We start from the raw sequence: 25551 nt of genomic DNA on the forward strand, positions 1-25551 counted from the left end.
TGAACTTTTTTTTTGCACTGAAATGAAGTATCTGAATGGTTTTTTTTGCACTAAAATTAAGTATCTGAACTTTTTTTTTGCACTGAAATTAAGTATCTGAATGGTTTTTTTGCACTGAAATTAAGTATCTGAATGGTTTTTTTGCACTGAAATTAAGTATCTGGAGTTTTTTTGCACTAAAATTAAGTATCTGAACTTTTTTTTTGCACTGAAATTAAGTATTTGAATGTTTTTTTTGCACTGAAATTAAGTATCTGGAGTTTTTTTGCACTAAAATTAAGTATCTGAACTTTTTTTTTGCACTGAAATTAAGTATCTGAATGTTTTTTTTGCACTGAAATTAAGTATCTGGAGTTTTTTTGCACTAAAATTAAGTATCTGAACTTTTTTTGCTCTGAAATTAAGTATCTGAATTGTTTGTCGCAGAATTCAAGTATGTTCATAAATTTAGAATTAAAAAAAATTCAGATACTTAATTTCAGTGCAAAAAAAAAAATCAGTGCTAGAAATTCACTGTCTTTTATAATTCAAAATCTGATGACACAGATTTACGTCCATACATGTAAGAACGTCTGCAAAAATAGATTTGACTTTTGGTTTGAATATTTGTGCAGATTGTGCCCATTTGTCCTCATTTCCATCTTATTAATTCTGCTGTATCTCCATCTTCACCCCCCTGGTTCTGCACAGGCCTGTTGGATGTGTGTATCTCCACCAGGGGGCGTCAGTCTACTACAGTTCAGAAGTGGATGGTATGGGTTACTCTGTGTCTAAAAGTACCAGATTACTTCAGGGACTGTCGGCTGGCGTCTCTTTGAGCTGGATCATGTGGACTTCAGGCAGGTCGAAGTAGATCCTCCTGGGGTCAAAGTCCTTCCTGTACAGCATCAGGTCCTGGACCCAGACCTGGTCCTTCTGGCCCGTCCACACTGTGAGGGTGTATCTGCAGACGACACAGACAAACGATTACACTTCAACTACAGCGCAGAAGTAGAAAAGTACCACCGACGAGTTTGAAGGTCAATAAACTGTCATTATTAGAACATTAGTGCAGGTACGGTTTAATAATCTGTGGTTCATTCATTCTTTACATAGTTAATTGAGAATCCACAATCGGAAAATGAAAAAAATGACTCATTATTTCATTATTCGTGTACAAATCAAAAATGAGTTGTTTTTCATTGTTTCGATTGTACGCACAAATTAAAAATTGAAAATAAGCAAATGGACCAAATGTGGGGAATCTGTGTATCATTCGTTCTTTTCATATTCAATTGAGAATCAACAATCAGAAAACGAAAAAATGACTCTTTATTTCATTATTCATGTACAAATCAAAAACTAAAAATTGAAAAACGAGTTGTTTTTCATTATTTAGACTGAATGCACAAATGAAAACTTGGAAATAAGTAAATGGACTAAATGTCGCGTTTCATGTTGATATTTTTGATATCTGATTTGGTATGACCCGAAGTTACTGACTTCTTTGTGTGTTGAGGGGGTAATAAAGATAATAAATATATAATAAAGTCTAAAAAATAAGAAGAAGAAAGAAAGAAAGTGTGGGGGACAGGGGTGTCACGTTAGTATTTTTATGATCACACAAAGTTCGTAACTTCCGGGTCACACCAAATCGGATATCAAAAATGTCAACATGAAAACCCACATTTAGTCCATTTGCTTATTTCTAATTTTTAATTTGTGCATTCAGTCAAAATAATGAAAAACAACTCGTTTTTTGATTTTTAATTTGTACATAAATAATGAATTAAGGAGTCACTTTTTCGTTTTCCGATTGCACATTCTTAATTGAATATGAAAAGAACGAATGAGGGGCAGATCTGTCTGGGCGGAGGTCTGCGCTCTCCGAGTGCTTTTCTTGTTTTAGTTTCTTTATATCTTTTATCTTCTCCGCCGTCGTATTCCACTAAATCCCAGACAGGACACTGCTGCTTTCTCCTAACTTCAGTCTCCATGTTTCCAGATAGAGTGGGGACCAGAAGACGACTGGAAACCACAAGTGACGGACCATTAAGTGCCGTATGGTGCCAGCAGCTACAATTGCTGGAGCAAAATAAATCTATTTCATATCAATCCGACACTGACAAAGACATAAACTAAGGGAATTTTATTCATAATTTTTATACGTTTTAGTTAGTTTTGTAAGCACACAATACAGTTTCAGTTAGTTATCAGTTTTTTCTTTTAATTATAGCTTTTATTTATTTCAGTTAATGAAAATGTTTTTACAATTCTAGTTTTCGTCATTTTGTTAGTTATCGTTAACGATAACCTTGGCTGGAACTCTGGAAGGATGAAAAAAGAAAGGCTGGAGGGATGGAAGGATGAAAATGAAGGATGGATGGATGTTTTGGACCCAGAGCCACATGATCCTCTTCCAGACCTCCACCTGACCGTCCTGTCTGAGGAGCTGAGGTCTAATGTGGGTCATTTCTCTACATCTGGACCTTTAAGGGGGTCTGAACAGATCTGGACCAAACTGTGTCTGTGGTGACGGGGGGTGTGTCCAAAACTGTAGGTCTTGTTGGATGTTCCTGGTCAGTGGTTAGTGTTCTCAGAGGACCACCTACCAAACCAGACCTTGCCTGTAGCTACACATGGTCAGAGGTCAAAGGTCAGAGGTCAGGTCTGAACTGTTTAACTCGCCTTTCCGACTGCTGCAGCAGCCACGTGAGCTGGGACAGCGACTGGGCCAGGAGGGCTGCACGAACCGGGAAGGTGACCGGGTGGTCCAGGGTTCTGCAGATGGACTCCATCTCATGCACCATGTCCCAGCTGTACCCTGGGAAAAAAAAAAAAAAAACACAGGAGGAGCTCTCATTAGCACCACCTACAGGATTCACTGAGCATGAATCCACATGTTGAACAGTTTTCTGTCATGAAACAACCTGATTAAATTAGACATTTGGCAAAAGTTTACAACATGTCTTTGTTACGAGTGTTTCACGGATCAGTGCAAAAAGTGAGTAAAATAAATAGTAGATAAATCAAGTTTTATTAATACAACAAATAGAATACAATAGAAAAGTGCAAAAAGACAGACTATATAAAAATATCACAAAATTATATTGAAGTAGATAGTAAAAAGAACTAACAATACACAAAACTACAAAGAAACACTTAAATATACAAAAGGCCAACATATCATATATACAAAGGATACAGAGAAGGTAATAAAATAAAAATGAAATTAAAAAATCTAAATATTTTACTCCCTAATATCAGTATCGACCCCAAACATCCAGCATCGACCAGGCTCTGGTTAAAAGCATCGAAAAGTGTTTGAAACTGAAAAAAGCTGTAATCTATTTTGTTTTTTGCTAACTTCTTTTCTGAGTAAATGCTTTTAGACATAAAAAACATCATATATAATGAGTCTTAATTTAGCTTTCAGGAAAGGCTGAAAAAGCCCAATAGTGATAACAGTAGAAATACTGTGGTTTCAGTTTGAGATGGACTTCCTTTGTTTTCTACGACGGCGTATTAGGGCCACATAAGAAAACAAGAAAAGCACTCAGAGGACGCAGACCTCCGCCAAGGCAGCGCAGTCTCCCATGCTGTGATCTACTGAAAATAATACCTGGACTTTAGACTTCAACCCTTAGCACTGATATTATCGTCTTTTTTATCTACCTCTATAGCTTTGATTTACTCCAAATATAATAGTTTTGCATTCATTTAATCTGCATTATTAGATTCCTTAACCAAGAAAACATACATTTAGCAACTGGATTCACTTTGATATCATGATTAGTTCAGAATTTATTAACGAAAACCACTTTTTCAGAAATAGCGGTTTTCTCCTGGATCTCCCTCCATAGTTGTTCACACTGTCATGGCTACATGTTGGTGTTTGTTGCATGTCAATACCGTAATTTGTTCCCTTGTTAGGATGAAAATGCCAAAACTCCACTATTTTTTCCTGTTCTGGATCATGGGATCCAGAATTTTGTGAGGATCCAGATCAGTCTTCAATATCTTGTAGAACCTGTCAGGAACTTATTTTGTATTTTTTTTTACCAAGCACTCTGACCATTCATTGTGGAGTTACACAAACATATGTTGAAAATATCCCCATCTTCCAATGATAAAGAATCCTTTTAACATTTCCTGGATCCAGACAGTGATCCGGCTCATTCCCAAAATCTAATCATTTGCAACCCATCCCATTTCAGACATTTCCTGAAAATTTAATCAAAATCCGTCCATAACTTTTTCAGTTATGTTGCTAACTAACCAACAAACAAACAAACAAACCCTGGCAAAAACATAACCTCCTTGGCGGAGTTAATAAATGTGTGAATGAACATCAAATTAACTGTAAAACTCTTAGTAGAAGCAATTTTTATCTTTTTAGCTGCATATTATTTACCTTTAAAGTCAACATTTCCAGTTGAGAAACCTGACATTAACCAACAGTAGGAGACTGTTTTATGACGAGTCTTCACCTGGGTTTTCTGAGCCTTCGGTCCATCCTGTTGTCCAGCCGAGAGAGAGCACAGTGTGAGCGGGAAGAGACTGAACTGCAGACAGGAAGCCCTGAGGCTGCAGGGGCGTGGCCTGTCCTCCAGGACCAGGGAGGATGTCCGCATTGACCCACAGGGGACGACTGGAGTCCCCCAGAACCTGACCCAGCAGGACCACTGACGGAGACACTGCGTCCAGACTGTGAAGACACGGACCACAGCGTTAGCGTCACATGACCACAGAGGTAACCTTAAAGAGCAGCTGAGCCAGGACTCGCCTCTTAAAGTCCAGCTTTAAGCCCTTGTCGTGTGTTTTGACAGATTCCAGCCAGTCCTTCAGTGTGATGTCACTGTCCGTGTCAGGAGGATGAGCCATGATCGGCTCTCTGGGGTCACGACCTCTCATGATTACATCGGCCTCCAGCATGTGAGTAGGACCTGAGGGGGAACGGGATTCATCAGAGAAGAAAAAAATGAGTTGTACTGAAGTAAAATGTATGTCAGAAACAGGCAAATATGACTGAATTTACAGTCAGTGAATTCAGATCAAACATTGGTTTAACCCTTAAAGACCCAAACATCCACCAGAACCCAAAACCATCTACTGATCTAAACTCTTTAATACCTGTTGATCCACTAATCCTATCAATACATGGAAATAATTGGTGTAAAATGTAGTTCATCATCTTTTCATGGTCATCAGATATGACCCATTTGGACGTTCAGAGGCTCCGTAGTTACCGTGGAAACACCATCATCTTCTACAACATTAATTCACCAGTAAAACCCATGGAGTTGGATCAATGACAGACAGAGGTTTATGTTTAGTCAGTGAGTCTGTTTACATGACCATAAAAATCCAATAACTGGGAGTAATCCGATAATTAATGTAATCAGATATGATGCATTTACATGCGCTTCAGAAATGTGATAATTGGAAAAACCCTGGTTTACATGTTTCAGTCCAATATTTGATTTCTTTAGGAGTACATATGTGTATTTTGACATAAAATGTACACTTCCTATCATTTTCAAAACATCTGGTCGTGTCTTGTTGCCCATGGCAACCCCTACAGTGTCAGCGTTGGCTGTCCTAATGTGGGAGGAGCTAATAAGATGACAAAATAGGTCACATGTTGCTGCTATCCTTCGTTTAATTTCATTGTTTTTTCACCTTTTTCCTTCGGCTCATGTTGTTGCTGCATAACTTCTATAGACTTTATCTTTTTTTTACCCATGCGCAGATGTAAAAAAATTAAAGAAATCATATTAACATGTACAGGGGTTGGACAAAATAATGGAAACACCTTCACCTCAAGATGATAACGCCCCAATCCATACAGCTAGAATTGTTAAAGAATGGCATGAGGAACATTCTAATGAAGTTGAGCATCTCGTATGGCCGGCACAGTCCCCAGACCTCAACATTATTGAGCATTTATGGTCAGTTTTAGAGATTCAAGTAAGACGTCGATTTCCACCGCCATCGTCTCTAAAAGAGTTGGAGGGTATTCTAACTGAAGAATGGCTTAAAATTCCTTGGGAAACAATTCACTAGTTGTATGAATCAATACCTCGGAGAATTGAGGCTGTAATTGCCGGAAAAGGCGGACCTACACCATATTAAATTATATTTTGTTGATTTTTTAAGGTGTTTCCATTATTTTGTCCAACCCCTGTATACATGCATGAAATTGGGGAGAAATCCAGGTGTGTTAATGTGATTTCTCATAATCAGATTGCTGCTGTTATTGGACAAAACCTCTCAGATTATCCTGTTTACATGACCACTGGAATAATCTGAAAACTCCAGAAAACGGATAATGATCAGAGCAGTGGTGTAAACGGGCTCAATGAGAGATTTTACTGAGTCACTTTTTCTTCAGTGTTCTCTGTTTCTGATATATTATGAACATCTACATGATCAATGAAGTAAATATTGGAAAACACCTGATTTTCACTGAAAAAATGCAAAATACAGATAACATTACAATAAATGCATATAAATCACTTAAGAACGGTTGAAAATAGAGAAATTCATTTGGGAACTGCCACAAATGTAGCACAGAGTTTTTAAGGGTTGAAAAGCACATTGACTAAGTACACAAATATTAGACAACTTATATGTTTGGTGATTAACTCTATTATTTAACTACGGTGCTCTGCTCTTATTCAATCCAAAACGTTACTAAACCTCAAACCTGAATATTTCAGACAGTAAAAGTGAGGCTTTGGGTTTTTTCGGAGAATATCTTCTTACAGACCCCTCTGTTTTCTTGCACAAACACCTGCTCATCCTTAAACTGAAGCCATCCTGTAGTTCCATCTGTTGTACTGAATTCTACTCCCTGCTGAAAACTGCTCCCCCTTAAAGAGGACAACGTGCCCCAAATTCACCCTGTCACAACTTTTTCTCCTTTCTGACAGTAGGGTATGAAATTAATTGTGAATTAGGTTGTTTTTTTCTCTCTCTTCTGCCCAGTTTACTCAGTTCTGGTTGTAGTTATTGTTACCATTATAATTATCGCCATGGTTGTTATTGTTTGCATTGTTGATATTTTCTTCACCACCTTCTTCTATCTTGTTCTCCCTCCTTCACTCCCACCCCACCCCCCCCATGTCAGGTCTGGCATCGAAATGTAGTTCAACAAAACTCATAATAAACACAGCAGAATGTCAAGGGGAGCTTCATATACTTTATAAAGTTTCCCCTGGCAAAGCAAATTTTATCAGCACCAAAAGGAACCAGACTACCATTCTGCTGTTAGGATGATGGATAAGACAAGTATAAATAACTAACTAACTTACTAACTAACACAAATGGATTAGCATTATTTCAACACAGTTCTATGCATTTATGACAACTTTTTTTTTATTTTTTATTTTTTTTACAAAAATGGCCACTCATTTGACCCCCTAAGTAAATTTTAGCCGACTTTCAAATACAATATAATGCATATAGTCAGGCAATTTAAATTAAAGGAGCAGAGATGCAACAGAGAAGACTTTTAAGTTAAAATAATAAGTAATGAGCAATGTTCTGGCTTATTTTCATTGCAATTTTTTTTCCCCAATTTTCTTAGGGACATTACAATAAGCTTGCGAAGCTACAGGAGTGAAATGACTTTAACAGCTCACATTTGGAGTTACTCTGGTGTGACAGGGGGAATTTGGTGCACTTTGTCCTATTCATGGCTGACTTATATTAGTAGAAATTAGTAGAAGAAGCTTTTTTCCACAAATTTCCAAGATTTCATGGTCTAAGTTCACGTTGCATGGTAATTCATCAAGACTTGTCTAAAATATTATAAATAAATAAATGTCATTTTGTGAGAGATTCTGTGTTGCTACAATGACTGTTGATAAATAAAAAAGGTCAATCTAGTATCACTGAATTTTCGTTTTTTAATTTTATACTCATACAGATTTATGGCTTGCGACAAAAAACTGCAGGATATATTGCGGAGAACTTTTAACCCAAAGTCCATGAGGGTCCAGTCTAAACAAAAATGCGTTAAAAAGTAGTGTCCAGACATGGGAACATCATTTTGTCGCCACTGTTCATGGGTCAGCTCATGGCCTAATAGGAGGGGGGGCAGTTTTCGGCAGGGAGCAGAACTGGGCACAACACCGTCCACCTCCTCACCTGTCAGAGCTTCTGTCAGCCTCTTCCTACTGTTGACAGCATGACACCATTTAATATCAGCGGCGTCCTGTTTCTCTATCAGACCCAGACCCAGAAAATACTGCAGAGTCTGGTCCGACATCCTGTCTGGAACACGAACACAGCATTAGCATTAGCTTTAGCATTAGCTTCACAGTCTGTGCTGTAGAATTAGCTAGCCAAGCTGCTATGAATGACTTTTATTCACACTTCTAACGTATGTTTTTCTCTTACTCTTTAAATTCCACACGGTATAAACTGTAAAACATCCGATGACGATTAAGGTAAAAGTGCGTAAATTAACCAAACGAGTCCTATTCATGACTGGAATGTGAAAACTTTAACATTATTCTTCTCCTCATTTGTCCAGGTCTGCTGTTATTTTTTGGATTCTTCTTCGTTGAATTTGACTGATGTTTGACAACAGGCTGAAGGGTGCATCACCGCCACCCAGCGGAAAGAACGGAAACAGACTAAAAAAGACCAATGAATCTGTCATCAGATTTTGAATTATAACACACTGAATTTGTATCACTGATTTTTTTTTTTTTTTTGCACTGAAATTAAATATCTGAATTTATTGCATCTGAATTTGAATTCTAAATTTATGGACATAGTTGAATTCAGAGACAAACAATTCAGATCCTTAATTTCAGTGCAAAAAAAATTCAGATACTTAATTTCAGTGCAAAAAAAAAATTCAGATACTTAATTTCAGTGCAAAAAAAGTTCAGATACTTAATTTCAGTGCTAAAAAAAGTTCAGACACTTGATTTCAGTGCAAAAAAAAATCAGATACTTAATTTCAGTGCTAAAAAATTCTTCTATTTAAGTTGAATCCCAGTTTATACTTGTGTTCTATTGCGTAATCCTGGGAATGAGGCAGGTTGTGCTTTGCTGAGTATTTTTTATCAAACTGATACGACTGTCTCTGCCGCCCTTTAAAAACATGGAACAGCAGACGGACGTGTCAGAAGAACGGCGTCCAGACTCCAGGTGAGACCTTCACATCACTTCATGCATTTAAAAGTGTTATTTCTGGAAACTGGTGCGTTTATTCAGGCTGCTGCTGCTGCTTTTCCTACACTAACATTTATAAAGTGAATATATTTGGAGATGCAGTGACTCTACTACTGGTATTCAGCTGCAGTATTCTCAGTACTGCTGGGAAATCTAATACTTCGGATTCCAGTTCTGGTTCTGGTGTCTGTTTTCTTGTTATTCTTCTTATTTTCCTTCAGTGTTTTCATTTCAGGTAGTAGTTTATTAAATAAAATGTGTGATAAAATGCCTCATTCTTATCTTAAGGAAAGAGCAAAAACTATAGTCTATAGTATAGTAACTTCATGCATATAATTACATCTAAAGCAGGGGTGTCAAACATGCGGCCCGGGGGCCAAAACCGGCCCGCCAAAGGTTGCAATCCGGCCCTGGGATGAATCTGTGAAAAGCAAAAATTATAATGACGATATTAACAATCAAGGATGTGAAAATCATTTTAGGTCAGTTCAATCTGAAGTGGGTCAGAGCAGTAAAATACAATCACAACAACCTATAAATGATGAAAAATGCAAATGTTTGTCTTTGCTTTAGTGTGAAAAAAGTAAAATTACACAAAAATGTTTCTATTTACAGACTATCCTTTTACAAAAAATGTGAATAACCTGAACAAATATGAACAATACGAAATGTCTTAAGAGAAGTATGCAGTATTTTACCAGTATTCTGTCTGTTCCTAAATATTTTGTGTATTTGTAAATCCACTGTGATCTGTAAGTTGTGATTTACGTGTATAAATGATAAAATAAGGCGTAATATTGTTAAAATTGCACTTATTTTTCTTAAGAATTTTCAGGTTGTTCATATTTGTTCATGTTGTGTTCAAATACACTTCATAGATGTAAACATTTTCATTGCAGAATTTTACTTTTTTCACTCAAAAATTTTGAGAAAACTTTGATGTTGACATTATTTATCAGTTCTTATCCAGTTATTTATATTATTTTACTGGTCCAGCCCACTTTAGATCATATTAGGCTGAATGTGACCCCTGAACTAAAATGAGTTTGACACCCTACAGAATATATGACTCCATATTTTCTTCTCGGTTTGATGTGAAAAAAAATAATCTTACATTATGCCTATAAATAATGACAACTTTAAATGTTTGTTGTTGTTTTGGAGCAAAAAATAACATTAATCTATGAAAATATTTACATTTACAAACTATCCTGTAACAATAAAATGTGAATAACCTGAACAAATATGAACAACCTGAAATGTCTAAAGAAAATTCAGCACAATTTTAACTCTTTTCTGCCTGTTCCTCAGTGTTTAGTGTCTTTGTAGATCTGATCCAGAATGCACATGGACAAATGAGAAGTGGAGGCAGAATATTGTTAAAATTACAGATTTTTCTTAAGAAATTTCAGTTTTTTCAGGTTATTCACATGTTTTTTTGTTTGGATAGTTTATAAAAGTAAGTGTTTTCATAATTTAATGGGGTTTTTTGCACTAAAACAAAGACAAAAGTTTGGAGTTGTCATTATTTATCGGTTATTCTGTTATTATTTTACCGGTTCGGCCCACTGGAGATCAAATCAGACTGAATGTGGAACCTGAAAGAACATGAGTTTGAGAGCCCTGGTCTAAATCAAGGTTATAATACTTTTGGATTTTTCATTCTAGTTTAGTTTAATTTAGTTGTGACTTTTTTTCCCCTCTATTTCAGTTCGTTTTAATTCATTTTTAGAGCAGGTTTGCTAGTTTTTATTGGTTTTTTGTTATTTTCTAAATGCTTAGTTTTAGTTTAGTTGTAGTTTAGTCGTCTCTTTTCTCTTCTTCTCTGTCGTCGTATTCAAATAAATCCCAGACAGGACTCTGCTGCTTTAGTCTCCATGTTTCCAGGTAGAGTGGGGACCAGAAGACGACTGGAAACCACAAGTGAACACAAGTGACGGACCCTTAAATATCATATGGTGCCACTAGCTAAAATTGCTAGAGCGAAATAAATCGATTTCGTATCAATCCGACATTGACAAAGACGAAAACGAAGGGAATTTTATCCATAATTTTTATCTGTTTTAGTTAGTTATGTAAGCACAAAATACAGTTTCATTTAGTTACAGTTTTTTTCTTTTAATAATAGTTTTTATTTATTTCAGTTAACGAAAATGTTTTTACAATTCTAGTTTTCGTCATTTTGTTAGTTTTCGATAATAACCTTTATCTAAACCTTCTCTAACACATAAAATCGTACATTTCCTATAAATACTGTGCAGTTCTAGTTCACTACCTGTCAGACTTTGTCATGTAAAAAATGTGTGCAGTAAACTTTCACCTGATAATAAATAGAATAACAATAAGTCAGACTGAAGTTAAGTTAAAAACATCCAAATTAAAGTAAATTCAATATTGTCGAATTATTTCTACAGCACATTTACAACAACACAAAGTGCCCAAAGATAAAGGTAGAAAAAAAAAATGATAAAAGGAGTAAAAATATATAGATATACATGATAATATATACTAAACCTGATAAAACAGATGCTCAATAATAGGATAAACAGTATCTAAAAACACAACCAGGAGATAAAACTAATTAAAGTCATACTTGTGTTAAACACCAGTGCAAATAGGTGTGTCTTTAAAATAATTTATCACTGGAAACAGTTAAAAATCTATGATGTTGGAGAATTAATTAACAGTTTTAGTTAAAAGTGATCCATAATTTCCATAATTTTTATACGTTTTAGTTAGTTTTGTAAGCACACAATACAGTTTCATTTAGTTGTTGTTGTTTTTTTTCTTTTAATTCTAGTTTTTATTTATTTCAGTTAACGAAAATGTTTTTTCAATTCTAGTTTTTGTCATTTCGTTAGTTTTAACGATAATAACCTTGATCTAAATACAACTGAACTGAACACATGACTAATAAACCCTGAAACTTGAAGAAAAGGTTTGTCTTTAAACAAAAACACACAAAAATGACCATATTATTTCTAAACTTTATTATTTCTTAAACCCTTCATCAATTCCCAGTGAAGCTGCATGAAGATTAAAGACCAGAGCAGATCAAACCTGTCTGATTCTACAGGAGGTTGAAGGGAAACTCAGAGCGAACAGATGTTTCGGAGCTAAACGTTCACACTCCCCTCAGTGAACATGACGTCGTTTATCCACAGGTTGGATGGAAACACCAACAGCCGTCAGGGTTCCAGTTCTTATACACCCTTTTCCGTTCCAAAGAAGCATACAGCTGTTTCTGTCATGACTTCTACAGATTTTTTTTTTAAATTCACATTTACCAATTTCTTAGGAATTTGTTAGTTTTTATTCGTTTTCATTATTTTCTAAATGCTTAGTTTTACTTTAGTTTTAGTTTGTTCAGATCTTTTATCTTCCTCGCCGTCGTATTCAAAGAAATCCCATGCAGAACTTTCTCCCAACTTTAATCTCTATGTTTCGAGGTAGAGTGGGGACCAGAAGACGACTAAACGACAAGTGACAGACCGTGAAGTACCATATGGTGCCGCTAGCTAAAATTGCTCGAGCGAAATAAATCAATTTTGTATCGATCCGACATTGACAAAGACGAAAACGAAGGGAATTTTATCCATAATTTTTATACGTTTTAGTTAGTTTTGTAAACACACAATACAGTTTCAGTTAGTTATCATTTTTCCTTTTAAGTATAGTTTTTATTTATTTCAGTTAACGAAAATGTTTTTTCAGTTCTAGTTTTCGTCATTTCGTTAGTTTTCGTTAACAATAATAACCTTGATTGTATGAGTGCAGTAAGTCGCAGATCTACGTAAGGGAGAATTGGATTTCAGAAAATCACTTACAAAAGACGACAAATCACCTTTAAAAAACTGGCTACGTGTGACCATGGAAATGCAGTGACTATGCTAAGCTAACAGAAGGGCTACGCTAAGCTAACAGAAGGGCTAAGCTAAGCTAACAGAAGGGCTGCGAAAACAAGGTAACGTGAACACTGCAGCGCAAACCCTTCTGCTCACTGATCTACCTCATTAATACCTCATGTAAACCTTTATTCAGGTTTAACATTTCCATGGAAACAGAAGAGAAAATACTTTAGTTCCAAACTAATTTCTTCTGGAAAAATAAATGGGATTTAAAAAACATTATGTAACCGTACCCAATATTACACCTCAACTTAGCATTTATACATGCATATATATTATGGATTGGATCTACAGAGGCACAAAATATTTAATAACAGGAAGAATAATGTTAAAATTTCAGATTTTTCGCATTTTGTTGTTAGAGGATAGTTTGTAAATGTTAATATTTTCATCATTTAATGTAAGTTTTTACATTAAAACAAAGAGAAAAATTGGTAGTTGTCATTACTTATTTATAGATGTAATGCAATTTTCTGTTTTTCACATTAAACTAAGAAAATTTGGAGTCATTATTTATAGGTTATTATACGATTATTTTTAATTGAGATCACATTGGTCTGTATGTGGAACCTGAACTAAAACGACTTTGACATCCTGGATCGTTAATATGCTATGTGTAATTTTTGCGCTTTGCACATTCATCCTGCGGGCCGGACTGGAACCTTTGGCGGGCCGGTTTTGGTCCCTGGGCCGCATGTTTGACACCTGTGTTGTAGATCATGTATAAATATTTCCTGACATGTTTCAGGTTGTTTCCAACATTTATTCTAAAGGTCATCAGCGCCTCCTGGTGGACAAACAGTAAAGCTCTAGTATGAGCTCCAGAATGATTCCACTGGTCTACAAGGAAAATGCTTCCAGAATAAAAGTAATGAAATGTTACCACATGAGAGTCACTGATAAAGAAAAATCCAGTCAAAAATGCTGGTTGGCTGAACTTTCCAACATACAGCCTTGGGTCAAAATGTGAAATTCAAGAATTAACGAGAGAATGGGTTTGACTCCAAAGGAATATTTGTGTCAGAGCTACAAGATCTACTTCCAAACACTGTCTGCACATTAGAATACATTCACTTTACAGCTTCTATTTAGTGGAAGATTTATAAAACTATTATAGAAATGTACAGAAACCAATATATATGTGGAATAACACTGAATCATATACCTTGAAAACATCAGCAAACCGACACTTTTGTCATTTATTTTCCAATTAATCTTATTAAAATACGTAACATTTAGCACATTTAATGTCTGAAGCAAATCATTTCTAAAAAACTGTAGACCGGTGTAATACTCAGATGAACAGCAGCTGAATCAGCTTGTGTTCTCTGTGGTCGTTCTAACAGTAGATCAGAAACATTTTCCTGCAGATGTTTTTGTCTAATATGAAACCTTTAATGAATGTTGATCAGATTCACTTTCAGTCTTTTATTCTTCCAGTTTAAATCTGTTCATGTAATTATGTGAAAAACTCAAACACTGAAAACAAACAAGTAAATCCTCCAAAATAAAAGAAGAATCTGTCTAAAAAATGACTGGAACTGAAGTGAACTGACAGTCTGAATAAAAATCAGATTTAGATTTGGTTTGGTGTTTTATTTTGAACATGTGATGAAAGTGAACGTATGTGAACAAGTAAAACAGAAATAATACTGATACAAAAACCAACAATCCAAACAGACAGAAAAACAGCACAAGTTTAATTTACATGATGAAAAGGAGAGTGAAGAAGAGCAGCAGAAACTACAGACAGGAAGTGTGAGGAGTTTACAGATGAATGTGACGTTCAGCTGGAGAAGGAGAAGAATGTCAGATAACCACTCTGCTTCTGTCTTCCTCCTGTCTTTCTTCAACATCTTTTTTTGTCAACTTCATCATCATCTTTTTCTCCTCCTCTTCTTTCTTCTTCTTTCTTTTCCTCTTCATCCCCCTCCTCTTTCTTCTTCCTCTTCTCTTCCACCTCCTTTTTCTCCTCCTCCTCCTCTTCATCGCTCTTTTTCTTCTTCTCTTCCTCATCTTCCTCCTCTTCTTTCACCTCCTCCTCCACTTGCTCCTCTTCTTCCTCTTCTTTCACCTCCTCTTCCTCTTCCTACTCCTTCTTTTTCTCCTCTTCTTCGTCGTTCACCTCCTCCTCTTCCTCCTTTTCTTCCTCTTCTTCACCTCCTCCTCCACCTCTTCCTCCTCCTCCTCCTCTTCCTGCTCCTCCTCCTCCTCCTCTTCTTCCTTTTCTTTCTCCCCTTCTCCTCCTCTTCCTCCTCCTCCTTCCTTTTCTTTCTCCTCCTTCTCCTCCTCCTCTTCTTCTTCCTCTTCCTCCTTCTCTTCCTCTTCCTCCTCCTCTTCTTCCTTTCCTTTCTCCTCCTCCTCCTTCCTTTTCTTTCTCCCCCTTCTCCTCCTCTTCTTCCTCCTCCTCTTCTTCCTTCAGTCTCTGTTGACACCATGTCCTCCTCCAGCGCTCTCCTCCTCCTCCTCTTGGTCCTGGGCTGTTCAGTTCTGGCTCAGGCCCAGCTGAAGGTCTTCAACATCCGGGCCAGTGGTCTTCCCTCAGACCTGCTGGGGACCACCGACGGCTACGTCAAGCTGTTCTGTGGTTCTGGAAGTCTGGGTCAGACGTCTGTCCGTGAGGATGAGGTCAACCCCTGGTGGGGGGAGGAGTTCTCCTACTTCAAGGCCCAGCAGAACGACGTCCTGAGGCTGGAGGTCTACGACAGCGACTTCCTGTTCGACGACCTGCTGGGGGTCTGCCAGAGACAGATCAAAGTGGGAACCCACCAGCACGACTGCTACCTGAAGAAAGGAGGAACCCTGCACTACGCCTACACCCTGGGCTGAGAACCACACCTGCTGGGTCTGGGTCTGGGTCTGGGTCTGGGTCTGAAGACCACATGGTTCCAACAGACTAGTCTTACTCTGGTCCCATTCTCCATCTGTGTGTTTTAACCAGTTTCATCATAAGAAATAAACTGTTATAACGACCACATAGTGTGTGTTTCTGTTTTTTGAATTTTTCTCTTTGTTAAAGTTTTTCTTTTACAAAATACACACATAAACAAACAGCCCAGCAGACACCAAAACGAGGAACTCATTTAGGTCAGGGCTGTCAGACTCATTTTAGTTCATGGGCCAGATTCAGCCAAATTCGATCTGCAGTGGGCCGAACCAGTAAAACAATAACATAATATAGAAATAATGTCAACTCCAAACTTTTCTCTATGTTTTAGAGCAAAAAAAAGCTAATTTACATTATGAAAAGGTTTACATCTATAAACTATCCTTTCAAAAGATGTGAATAACATGAACAAACTGAAAAAAAGTATAATTTTAACAATATTCTGCCTCAGTTTATCATTTCCACATGTACATTATAACTTACAGATCACAGTGGATCTACAAACACACAGAACATTTAATAACAGGCAGAATATTGTTAAAATTGTACTGACTTCTCTTAAGACATTTCAGGTTATTCAATTTTTTGGCAAAATTCTACTTTGTTTTTGTGTAAATACATGAAAATATTAACATTTACAAAGAGAAACATTTGGAGTTGTCATTATTTCTATGTTATTATGATCGTATTTGACTGGTCTGACCCACTGGAGATTGAATTGGTCTGAATGTGGAACCTGAATGAAAAGGATTGTTCATATTTTAGTGTAATTTTTGCATTTCACAAATTCATCCCAGAGCCGGACTGGACCCTTTGGTGGGCCAGATTTGGCCCCCAGGCCGCATGTTTGACACCTGTGATTTAGGTTAAGCTCAGACGAAGCTTCACAAATATCATTGGATTGGAATATGTGGTTGAATGCTAACGTTAGCAAAGAATTGGCTAATACAAACTTTAGCTAAGCTATGGTGCTACGTCCCGGCCTACAGGGGTCTACAGTGACGTACATGATGCGCTCTTTTGTCCCCTCCCCACTCCCAAGCACACACGTCAGTCCAACACTGCAGTCCAAATATTTATTATTAAATAACTAAAGGAGGGTTAGGGGAGGGCTCAGCTAAAACTACTGACAAAAAGTCTTCAAGGTTCAAACTAAATTCTCTGATCCAAAACAAAATGGAAGAAATAAAATACATGAAACTGACCTTAACTCCCTAAAAACAGGAGAAAAGGTGAAAACAAAAGAGCCGCCCTCCCCCACCAGAAAAATAGGACTGATTTACAAAAGAAAACACTATTTACAACTATTTACAAACTACACAGACACAATCGAACACACATGATGACCGACAACCAGAAAACACACACAGATCTACACAACTGGGAGGGAACAAAGAAGAGGACGAGGTGGAGGGTCCAGGGCCATTTTTAAAGGGGCCGGGTAATCTGGCTCCACCTACCCACGGCTTCACCTGCATGAAACAAAACAACAGGACAAACAGCACCCCTACAGGACTGGGGGGGATACAACACCACATGACAAAAAATATTTATACATATAAACATAAAAAGACAAATTATGACCCAGGGTCATAACAGTGGTTGAATGCTAATGTTAGCAACGAAGTGTCTGACACTAACTGTAGATATGGTTGAATGCTAATGTTATCTAAGAGGTGGGACTTTAGCAAGGTGTTTTTCTTTACTGTTTTGCTTTAGTTTTGTTTGATTTTATGTGTTTTAACTTTTCTATGTGTTTTATTTGTGTGCAGTACTTTGGCCAACTGTGTGTGTGTTTTTAAAGCAGTTTATAAATAAGGCTGGATTGGAAGATACGGTTGAATGCTAATGTTAGCAAAGAATTGGCTAATACACACTTTAGTTAAGATATGGTTGAATGCTAACGTTGGCTACGAGTTGGCTAAATAACTTTAGCTAAGATGCTTTTCTTTACTGTTTTGCTTTAGTTTTGTTTGGTTTTATGTGTTTAAACTCTTTTAGGTGTTTTATTTGTGTACAGCACTTTGGCCAACTGTGTGTGTTTTTTAAGTGGTTTTTGAATAACTTTGGGTTGGAATATATGATTGAATGCTCATGTTAGCAAAGAATTGGCTGAATACCTACTTACTGTAAGCTAAGATGTAGTTGAATGCTAATGTAAGTAAAGAAGTGTCTGAATACTAACTGTAGATATCGTTGAATGCCAACATTAGCAAAGAATTGGCTAATACAAACTTTAGCTAAGGTATGGTTGAATGCTAACATTGGCTAAGAGGTGGCTAAATAGCTTTAGCTAAGATGTTTTTCTTTACTATTTTGCTTTTGTTTTGTTTGGTTTTATGTTTAAACTCTTTTAGGTGTTTTGTGTACAGCACTTTTGCCAACTGTTTTTTAAGTGGTTTATGAATAACTTTGGGTTGGAATATATATTGTTGAATGCTGATGTTAGCAAAGAATTAGCTGAATACCAACTTACTGTAAGCTAAGATGTGGTTGAATGCTAATGTTAGCAAAGCATTGGCTAATACAAACTTTAGCTAAGATATGGCTGAATACTTATGTTAGCTAAGCCTTGGCTGAATACCAACTTAAACTAAGACGTGGTTGAATGCTAACATTAGCAAAGACATGGCTGGAAGCTAACATTGGCTAAGAAGTAGCTGAATACTGATATTAGATAAAAAGGCGTTAAATGCTAATAACAGCTGTTTCCTAATGTTGTTTAATGGGCTATAAAGAGTCACTCCAGATTTTTGGTTATTTTCTATTTATAATAATTTAACGACATCTAAGAAAAACTATATTTTTTGATAAAACTTAATTTAGGACTAAATTAACCCTTTCATGCATAGTGGTCACTACAGTGGACAGCTATTCTACAGCTGTTCTCTTGTATATTCATGGATTTTGTTGTTCTTTTCATTGTTTTGTTTTTTTTAACACATATCTTTATTAAAGTTTTAAGACACTACATATCTTTTCTGACATGAATCTGTAACATTATGTAGAGCTCTCCTGATCATAAACCCCCAGAATTACAAGCCCTCCCCATAGTTTTCACACAATTTATCAGTAAATACATGTTTCTGTGCGTCAAAAATTAAACGTGTGGTGTCTAGCCGAGTGGACATTTTTGCAACTTCATGAAAAATAGGTTCATAAGATTTTTTTTTTTTCATTATTATTTTTTTTTAATGTTTTTTTTTTTTTTTTTTCAATCATTTTTATTTATTTTTCAGAAGAAAATTTTCAGTCACATTGTTTTTTTTCATGCCTAAAGAGGAATAAAAACACTCAGGAAAAATTTTGGATTAAGGTTCTCATAATTTGTGCATGAAAGGGTTAAAGATTGTATAGCTACTATTTTACGTTTATTCAGTATTCTGTTCTTAGTTTAGCTGATATAAACTTCACCTAATTCTGTGTATAACAACAACCTTTTTTTTCTTCTTTCTTTTAACCAAATATTCATGTAATATTAATTTCTGAATTGGAAAGTGTGAAGGGATTAAAAGATTGTCACATCCTCAGTTAGTTAGACCTCCTTTTTTACTTATTTATACGTTCCAATTGCCTTCGTTTCTTTCACTTTATGTCACAAAACTTTCTATTTTCAGGGTGTGTAGCTTGTGGAAGTATTTATTTAAAAAAATAAATTTAAAAAACTGTAAAAGTCCTGACTTAATGCATCTTGGTTTCATTTCTTTTAAACAGGAAAACGCCACTGGGGTCTGGACCATTGGATGAAGTGGTTTCACCAAATGAAGAGACTTTTCACACCAACAGGTAAATCCTACAACACTTTTACAAAGAACAGAAGCATCATTTAAAACCATTCTAGTTTATCTATGTTTATGTCTGTAAAAGTGCACATTACACTGTAAAAAAAAAACAAAAAAAAACAAACCTGTAAAAAAACGATAATATTCAGGCAGTTGGGGTGCCAAAAAAATACTGTTAAATAACGGAAAATAATCATCTCATAAAAATATGGTAATTTTCCATAATTAAAATACAGTTTTTTGCCCTAACTTTACAGGAGATTTTGCTTTTTTTTTTTTGACTTGTTAATGTTTAATAAAGAATATTTACATGTATTAAAACAATCCAATTCCTTATAAATATATATATAAATAATTTTCAGTGAGACTCAGTTGTCCAATCCACTGATAAAAACTGTATTTGGACAGTTTATCAGTGCTTATACATGTTATACATTCACAAAAATACATTTATTCAACATTTTGTTGTGAAACCTTCTGTAATTACACAAGATATTTGTCAATTAACAAACAAGTCTGGTTCAACTGACAGAACTAATACTTCTTTAATGGCTAATTGTCAGTAATTTTATCTCATTTTATTTATTTATTTATTTATTTTTAAACAGTTTTAACCTTTAAATTAACAGTTTAATCTCATAAATAGAAAAGAAATATTTGTGAAGTTACGATACATTTGCAAATGTATTTTAACTGTATTTTTCTGTGAAAAAAGAAAAAAATTTCTTTTAAAAAATGGAAGTTTTCTAGTTATTCACAGTTACAGTTTTTTCGTGTTATTTTACATTTGTCATGTAAAATCACAGTCTGTTTTTGTCATTTCATTGATATTTTCCTGTATCTTAAAAATACAGGAAAAATCTGTAAAATAAACAGTGAAAATTCTGTTAAATTACAGATGTTTTTTTTTACAGTGTAATGCAAATCCAGGTCATCTGAGGTGCTGTGGTTGTTTAAGGTAACGGTAAATGTTGTGTAATGCTGAGAGTGTGGCAGGTTTTCCTTGGGGGGGGGGGGGGGGGTCCTTAAACTGATATGAGCGTAGGAAAAGGTAAATGCACTGTCACATTTAAAGCATCAAAGTTCAGGTAAGGCTGTTATTTGTAAGTGTCTGATTCTTTAATATTACCGTCTTGATTTCCTTCAAGCTGTTAACGGCTTCCTGTCACGTCTGAACTGCATTAGTATGAGAAAAATAAGATATTCATGTTTAACTGAGGATGAACTGATGAATAACAGATAATGTTGAGAAGATTGTCAGTGCATACTCTTTCATATTCATGCTGTTTATTCTCAGTGTTTTTATGGTGCTGGTTTTATTTTAAAGTGATTGTCACACCTTTATTTTTATTATTATTATTATTATTATTATTATTATTATTATTATTATTATTATTGTTGTTGTTGTTGTTGTTGTTGTTGCTTAATCTCTTAATTGTTTGGTCAGAATTTCCAAACATATACACTTTACTGTAACAGAAGAAAGATAATATTCACATTTAACTGGGTAAAATAAGGTAATTTTTATCTCTTTCTTTCTTTCTTTCTTTCTTTTTTTTTTTTTTTTTTTAAATCATTTTAAATCCGTTTCTTTCAAATGTCTTAAATCAGTGGGTGTACTAATGGTATTCTTATTACATTGGTACCGTTCTAGGAGAAGTAGGAGGACAAATTACATTTTTTGGTGAATTTTTTAAATGCATTATCATTATTTGTTAGAACATGAATCACAGGTGAACATAAAAAACTGTTGACGATGAAAACTATGATTTTTTTCGTGTTATATTTTCCAGTGCAACATTTTTAAAGTTCAAATCCAGTTTTTTTCCCCCAACATTCAATCTTCAATGCTTTGTTTATTTCTTTTTTTTTTTTTAGTACTAAATTTTTATTTTCACACCAGTTGTCATTGTTTTTGGTCGCTGAGGAAAATCAGAACTTTTTTCTCCCCCTTTTCTCTCTGTTTTTAATACTTAAATGTCCCACTCTATCTCTGATCAGATAGTATTTTCTGCTTCGATGCTTCTAACAATTTCTTTTTTGGTTTCTTTGAAATATTTATCACAGATTTAAATGTGTGAGTGTTTGGATTCAGAACCCAGGTTCAGGTTTTAAGATTAAAACCACAGGGTGAGTGCGTTCAGCTAATGGGTCACATCTAAAAACCTGCAGTAAAACCAGGTCCACCTCACTGATCTGTCTGAAACCTTTAGAGATAACGAAGAACTGAAGGAACACTGAGTCCAAACACATGCAGCTGGGAACAGACGGAACATTCACACTGGTTTCCACAGAACATGAGGTCGTTTTTGGTGATTCTCAGAACCTGCATGAACCTGCATGTGCTGTTATTGATAGATAAATCAAATAACGTGGAAAAATCACTGAAAAAACATTTGGAATAAATGAACTGAATGAAAATAAGGCTTTACAGAACAAAATAATAATTCTAAAGAAAATTACAAAGATGAAAAGCAAATGTCTTCGCTTTTTTAGATGAGATCATTCTCATCTAAATGTCACTAAATCTAAACTAAGTTTTTTTAAGCTGCCTACAGCACTAATAAAGGCCAGAAAGACTGAAACATGACATTCAAACTGAGAGATTTAAGACAGTAGAGATTTTCTTGTTATTTGCTGGTGCCCCGTCCACACTGATGTATGGAAGAGGGTTAGAGCCACTGGGAAAAAAACTAAAATTAAGGTCCAATCTATTTTTTTTTATTATTATTCTGAGAAAAAGAAGAAAGAATTCTGAGAAAAAAGTTGGAATTCAGACTTTTTCCCTCAGAATTCTGACTTTAATCTCAGAACTAAGAGTTTTTTTCTCAGAACAATAATAAAAAAAAATATTGAACGTCTGAATTCTGACTTTTTTCTCAGAATAATAATTAAAAATATATTTTGGACATTAATGTTGTGTTTTCCAGTGGCTCTAATCCTCTTCCGTACTGATGCAGATATCTTGCAGTGTAAATATTTTTCCCTTCTTTCATCTTCTCCAACATTGATTCACCAGTAAAACCCATGGAGGTGGATCAGGGACAGTGGATGGACACACTGAGTTTGTGATTTAACAGAAAAAGTCACATTTTCTTCATTTTTCTCGGTTTCTGATACAATAACCTTAAACTTGAATCTGAGTTTGTGACGCTGTCGTCCCTGTCTCCAGTCTGCTGTGGAACCATGTCCTCCAGGTGGTCCTTGGTCCTGCTGGTCCTGCCGGTCCTCTGGGCTGCGGCTGAAGCCCAGCTCCGGGTCTTCAACCTTCGGGCCAGCGACCTTCCCTCCGACATCCTGGGAATCACCGACGGCTACGTGAAGGTGTTCTGCAGCTCAACGTTTGTGGGCGAAACGTCCGTCCGCGACAACAACGCCAACCCCTGGTGGGAGGAGGAGTTCACCCACTTCCTGGTTCAGGAGAATGACATCCTGAGGCTGGAGGTTCACGACTCGGACTTCCTGTTCGACGACCTGCTGGGAGTCTGCGAGAGACCGGTGAAGAACGGAACCCATGAGCACGACTGTTTCCTGGAGGAGGGAGGAGTCCTGCATTACACCTACACTCTGGGCGGAAACCAGATGTAGAGCGACGCTGATGTTTGGGACTTTACCTGAAACACATGATGTGACGGTTCGGAAAAGAAGCGCAGTCACATCACGTTTATCGCTCAGGAAGGTCAAAGGTCAAAAGTACGAATAAACACCATGAGTCTAAACCACTGTTGTGTATCATTGATCCTCTGGTGTGGTCAGTTTTTCTGTCAGTCATCTTCTGAAGCCCTTTATCTATGAGAGGGTCATGGGGGCGGAGCCTAGCCCAGCTATCTATGGGCGAAGGCGGAGTTTAGCCTGGACGTGTCACCAGTTCCATACAGGTGTGACATAAACAAACAAACAACCACTGTCCTTAAGAAGTGTTTAAGGACGTTCCATACTTCATAATAAACACTCCCAGAGATGTTTCAGGTTGTTTCAACACCTTTTTCAGATGGTCCCCCAGAAGCTAAAAATGGAATTTTCATAAGGCTATAGCATGACGTCCAAAAATGGTCATTTTGGACACATTTTAATAGATGCTTAAAAAGTGTTTTAGGACATTCCTAAGTTCATAATAAACACTCCCTGGGATGTTTCAGGTTGTTTCAACACATTTTTCAGATGGTCCCCCAGAGGCTGAAAATGGAATTTTCATAAGGCTATAGCATGACATCCAAAAATGGTCATTTTGGACACTTTTTAATAAACACTCAAAAACTGTTTTAAGATGTTCCTAAGTTCATAATAAACACTCCCAGAGATGTTTCAGGTTGTTTCAACACCTTTTATAGATGGTCACCCAGAGGCTCAAAATGGAATTTTCATAAGACTATAGCATGACGTCCAAAAATGGTCATTTTGGAAATATTTTAAGAGAGGCTGAAAAAGTGTTTTACGATGTGCCAAAGTTCGTAATAAACACTCCCTGAGATGTTTCAGGTTGTTTCAACACATTTTTCAGATGGTCACCAAGGCACTGAAAATGGAAGTTTCATAAGGTTATATAGCATGATGTCCAAAAATGTTCGTTTTGGAAATATTTTAAGAGATGCTTAAAAAGTGTTTTACGGTGTTGCTAAGTTCATAATAAACACTCCCAGAGATTTTTCAGGTTGTTTCAACACCTTTTTCAGATGGTCACCAAGAGGCTGAAAATGGAATTTTCATTAGGCTATAGCATGACGTCCAAATATGGTCATTTTGGACATATTTAAAGAGATGCTTAAAAACTGTGTTACGATGTTGCTAAGTTCATAATAAACACTCCCAGAGATGTTTCAGGTTGTTTCAACACCTTTTTCAGATGGTCCCCCAGAGGCTGAAAATGGAATTTTCATAAGGCTATAGCATGACGTCCAAAAATGGTCATTTTGGACATATTCTAAAAGACCCTAAAAAAGTGTTTTAGGACGTTCCTAAGTTCATAGCAAACACTTCCTGGGATGTTTCAGGTTGTTTCAACACCTTTTTCATATGGTCACCAAGAGGCTCAAAATGGAATTTTCATAAGGCTATAGCATGATGTCCAAATATGGTCATTTTGGACACATTTTAATAAACACTCAAAAATCTTTTTAAGATGTTCCTAAGTTCATAATAAACACTCCCAGAGATGTTTCAGGTTGTTTAAACACCTTTTTCAGATGGTCATTTATGGTCATTTTGGACATATTTTAATAGATGCTTCCAAAAATGTTCATTCAACGTCCAAAAATGGTCATTTTGGACATATTCTAAAAGACCCTAAAAAAGTGTTTTAGGACGTTCCTAAGTTCATAATAAACACTCCCTGAGATGTGTCAGGTATTTTCAACACCTTTTAAAGATGGTTACCCAGAGGCTGAAAATGGAATTTTCATAAGGCTATAGCATGACGTCCAAAAATGGTCATTTTGGACACGTTTTAATAAACACTCAAAAACTGTTTTAAGATGTTCCTAAGTTCATAATAAACACTCCCAGAGATGTTTCAGGTTGTTTCAAGACCTTTTTCAGATGGTCACCAAGAAGCTGAAAATGGAATTTTTATAAGGCTATTGCATGACGTCCAAATATGGTCATTTTGGACATATTTTAATAGATGCTTAAAAAGTGTTTTAGGACATTCCTAAGTTCATAATAAACACTCCCTGGGATGTTTAAGGTATTTTCAAAACCTTTTTCAGATGGTCACTCAGAGGCTCAAAATGGAATTTTCATAAGACTATAGCATGACGTCCAAAAATGGTCATTTTGGAAATATTTTAAGAGAGGCTGAAAAAGT

General features: G+C 36.0%; 3 protein-coding genes across 4 annotated transcripts; 2 read left to right on the forward strand and 1 right to left on the reverse strand.

Annotated features, from left to right (window-relative positions):
• Positions 1-575: 575 nt before the first annotated feature.
• Positions 576-8560, reverse strand: fam151b (family with sequence similarity 151 member B). 2 transcript variants are annotated; one of them, XM_030144398.1, is made up of 6 exons: positions 8386-8560; positions 8134-8259; positions 4766-4925; positions 4470-4687; positions 2668-2803; positions 576-943 (listed from the first exon to the last, which is right to left on the reverse strand). In XM_030144398.1, exons 1-6 carry the CDS (start codon positions 8471-8473, stop codon positions 790-792), a joined length of 882 nt encoding a protein of 293 aa, XP_030000258.1. In that variant the 5' UTR covers positions 8474-8560; the 3' UTR covers positions 576-789. The 2 variants fall into 2 exon arrangements, with proteins under 2 accessions (XP_030000258.1, XP_030000257.1); XM_030144397.1 differs by having other exon boundaries at positions 8362-8560.
• Positions 8561-8990: 430 nt separating this feature from the next.
• Positions 8991-15947, forward strand: LOC115426298 (perforin-1-like). Its single transcript, XM_030144323.1, has 2 exons — positions 8991-9147; positions 15502-15947. Exon 2 carries the CDS (start codon positions 15516-15518, stop codon positions 15906-15908), a length of 393 nt encoding a protein of 130 aa, XP_030000183.1. The 5' UTR covers positions 8991-9147; positions 15502-15515; the 3' UTR covers positions 15909-15947.
• A 6987-nt stretch (positions 15948-22934) lies between these two features.
• LOC115425553 (perforin-1-like) lies at positions 22935-23336 on the forward strand. The gene has a single exon (XM_030143180.1). It carries the CDS (start codon positions 22935-22937, stop codon positions 23334-23336), a length of 402 nt encoding a protein of 133 aa, XP_029999040.1.
• Positions 23337-25551: the final 2215 nt, after the last annotated feature.

The sequence above is a fragment of the Sphaeramia orbicularis genome, chromosome 9 (genome assembly GCF_902148855.1).
Source record: "Sphaeramia orbicularis chromosome 9, fSphaOr1.1, whole genome shotgun sequence".
In the NCBI taxonomy this organism is placed as follows: domain Eukaryota; kingdom Metazoa; phylum Chordata; class Actinopteri; order Kurtiformes; family Apogonidae; genus Sphaeramia; species Sphaeramia orbicularis.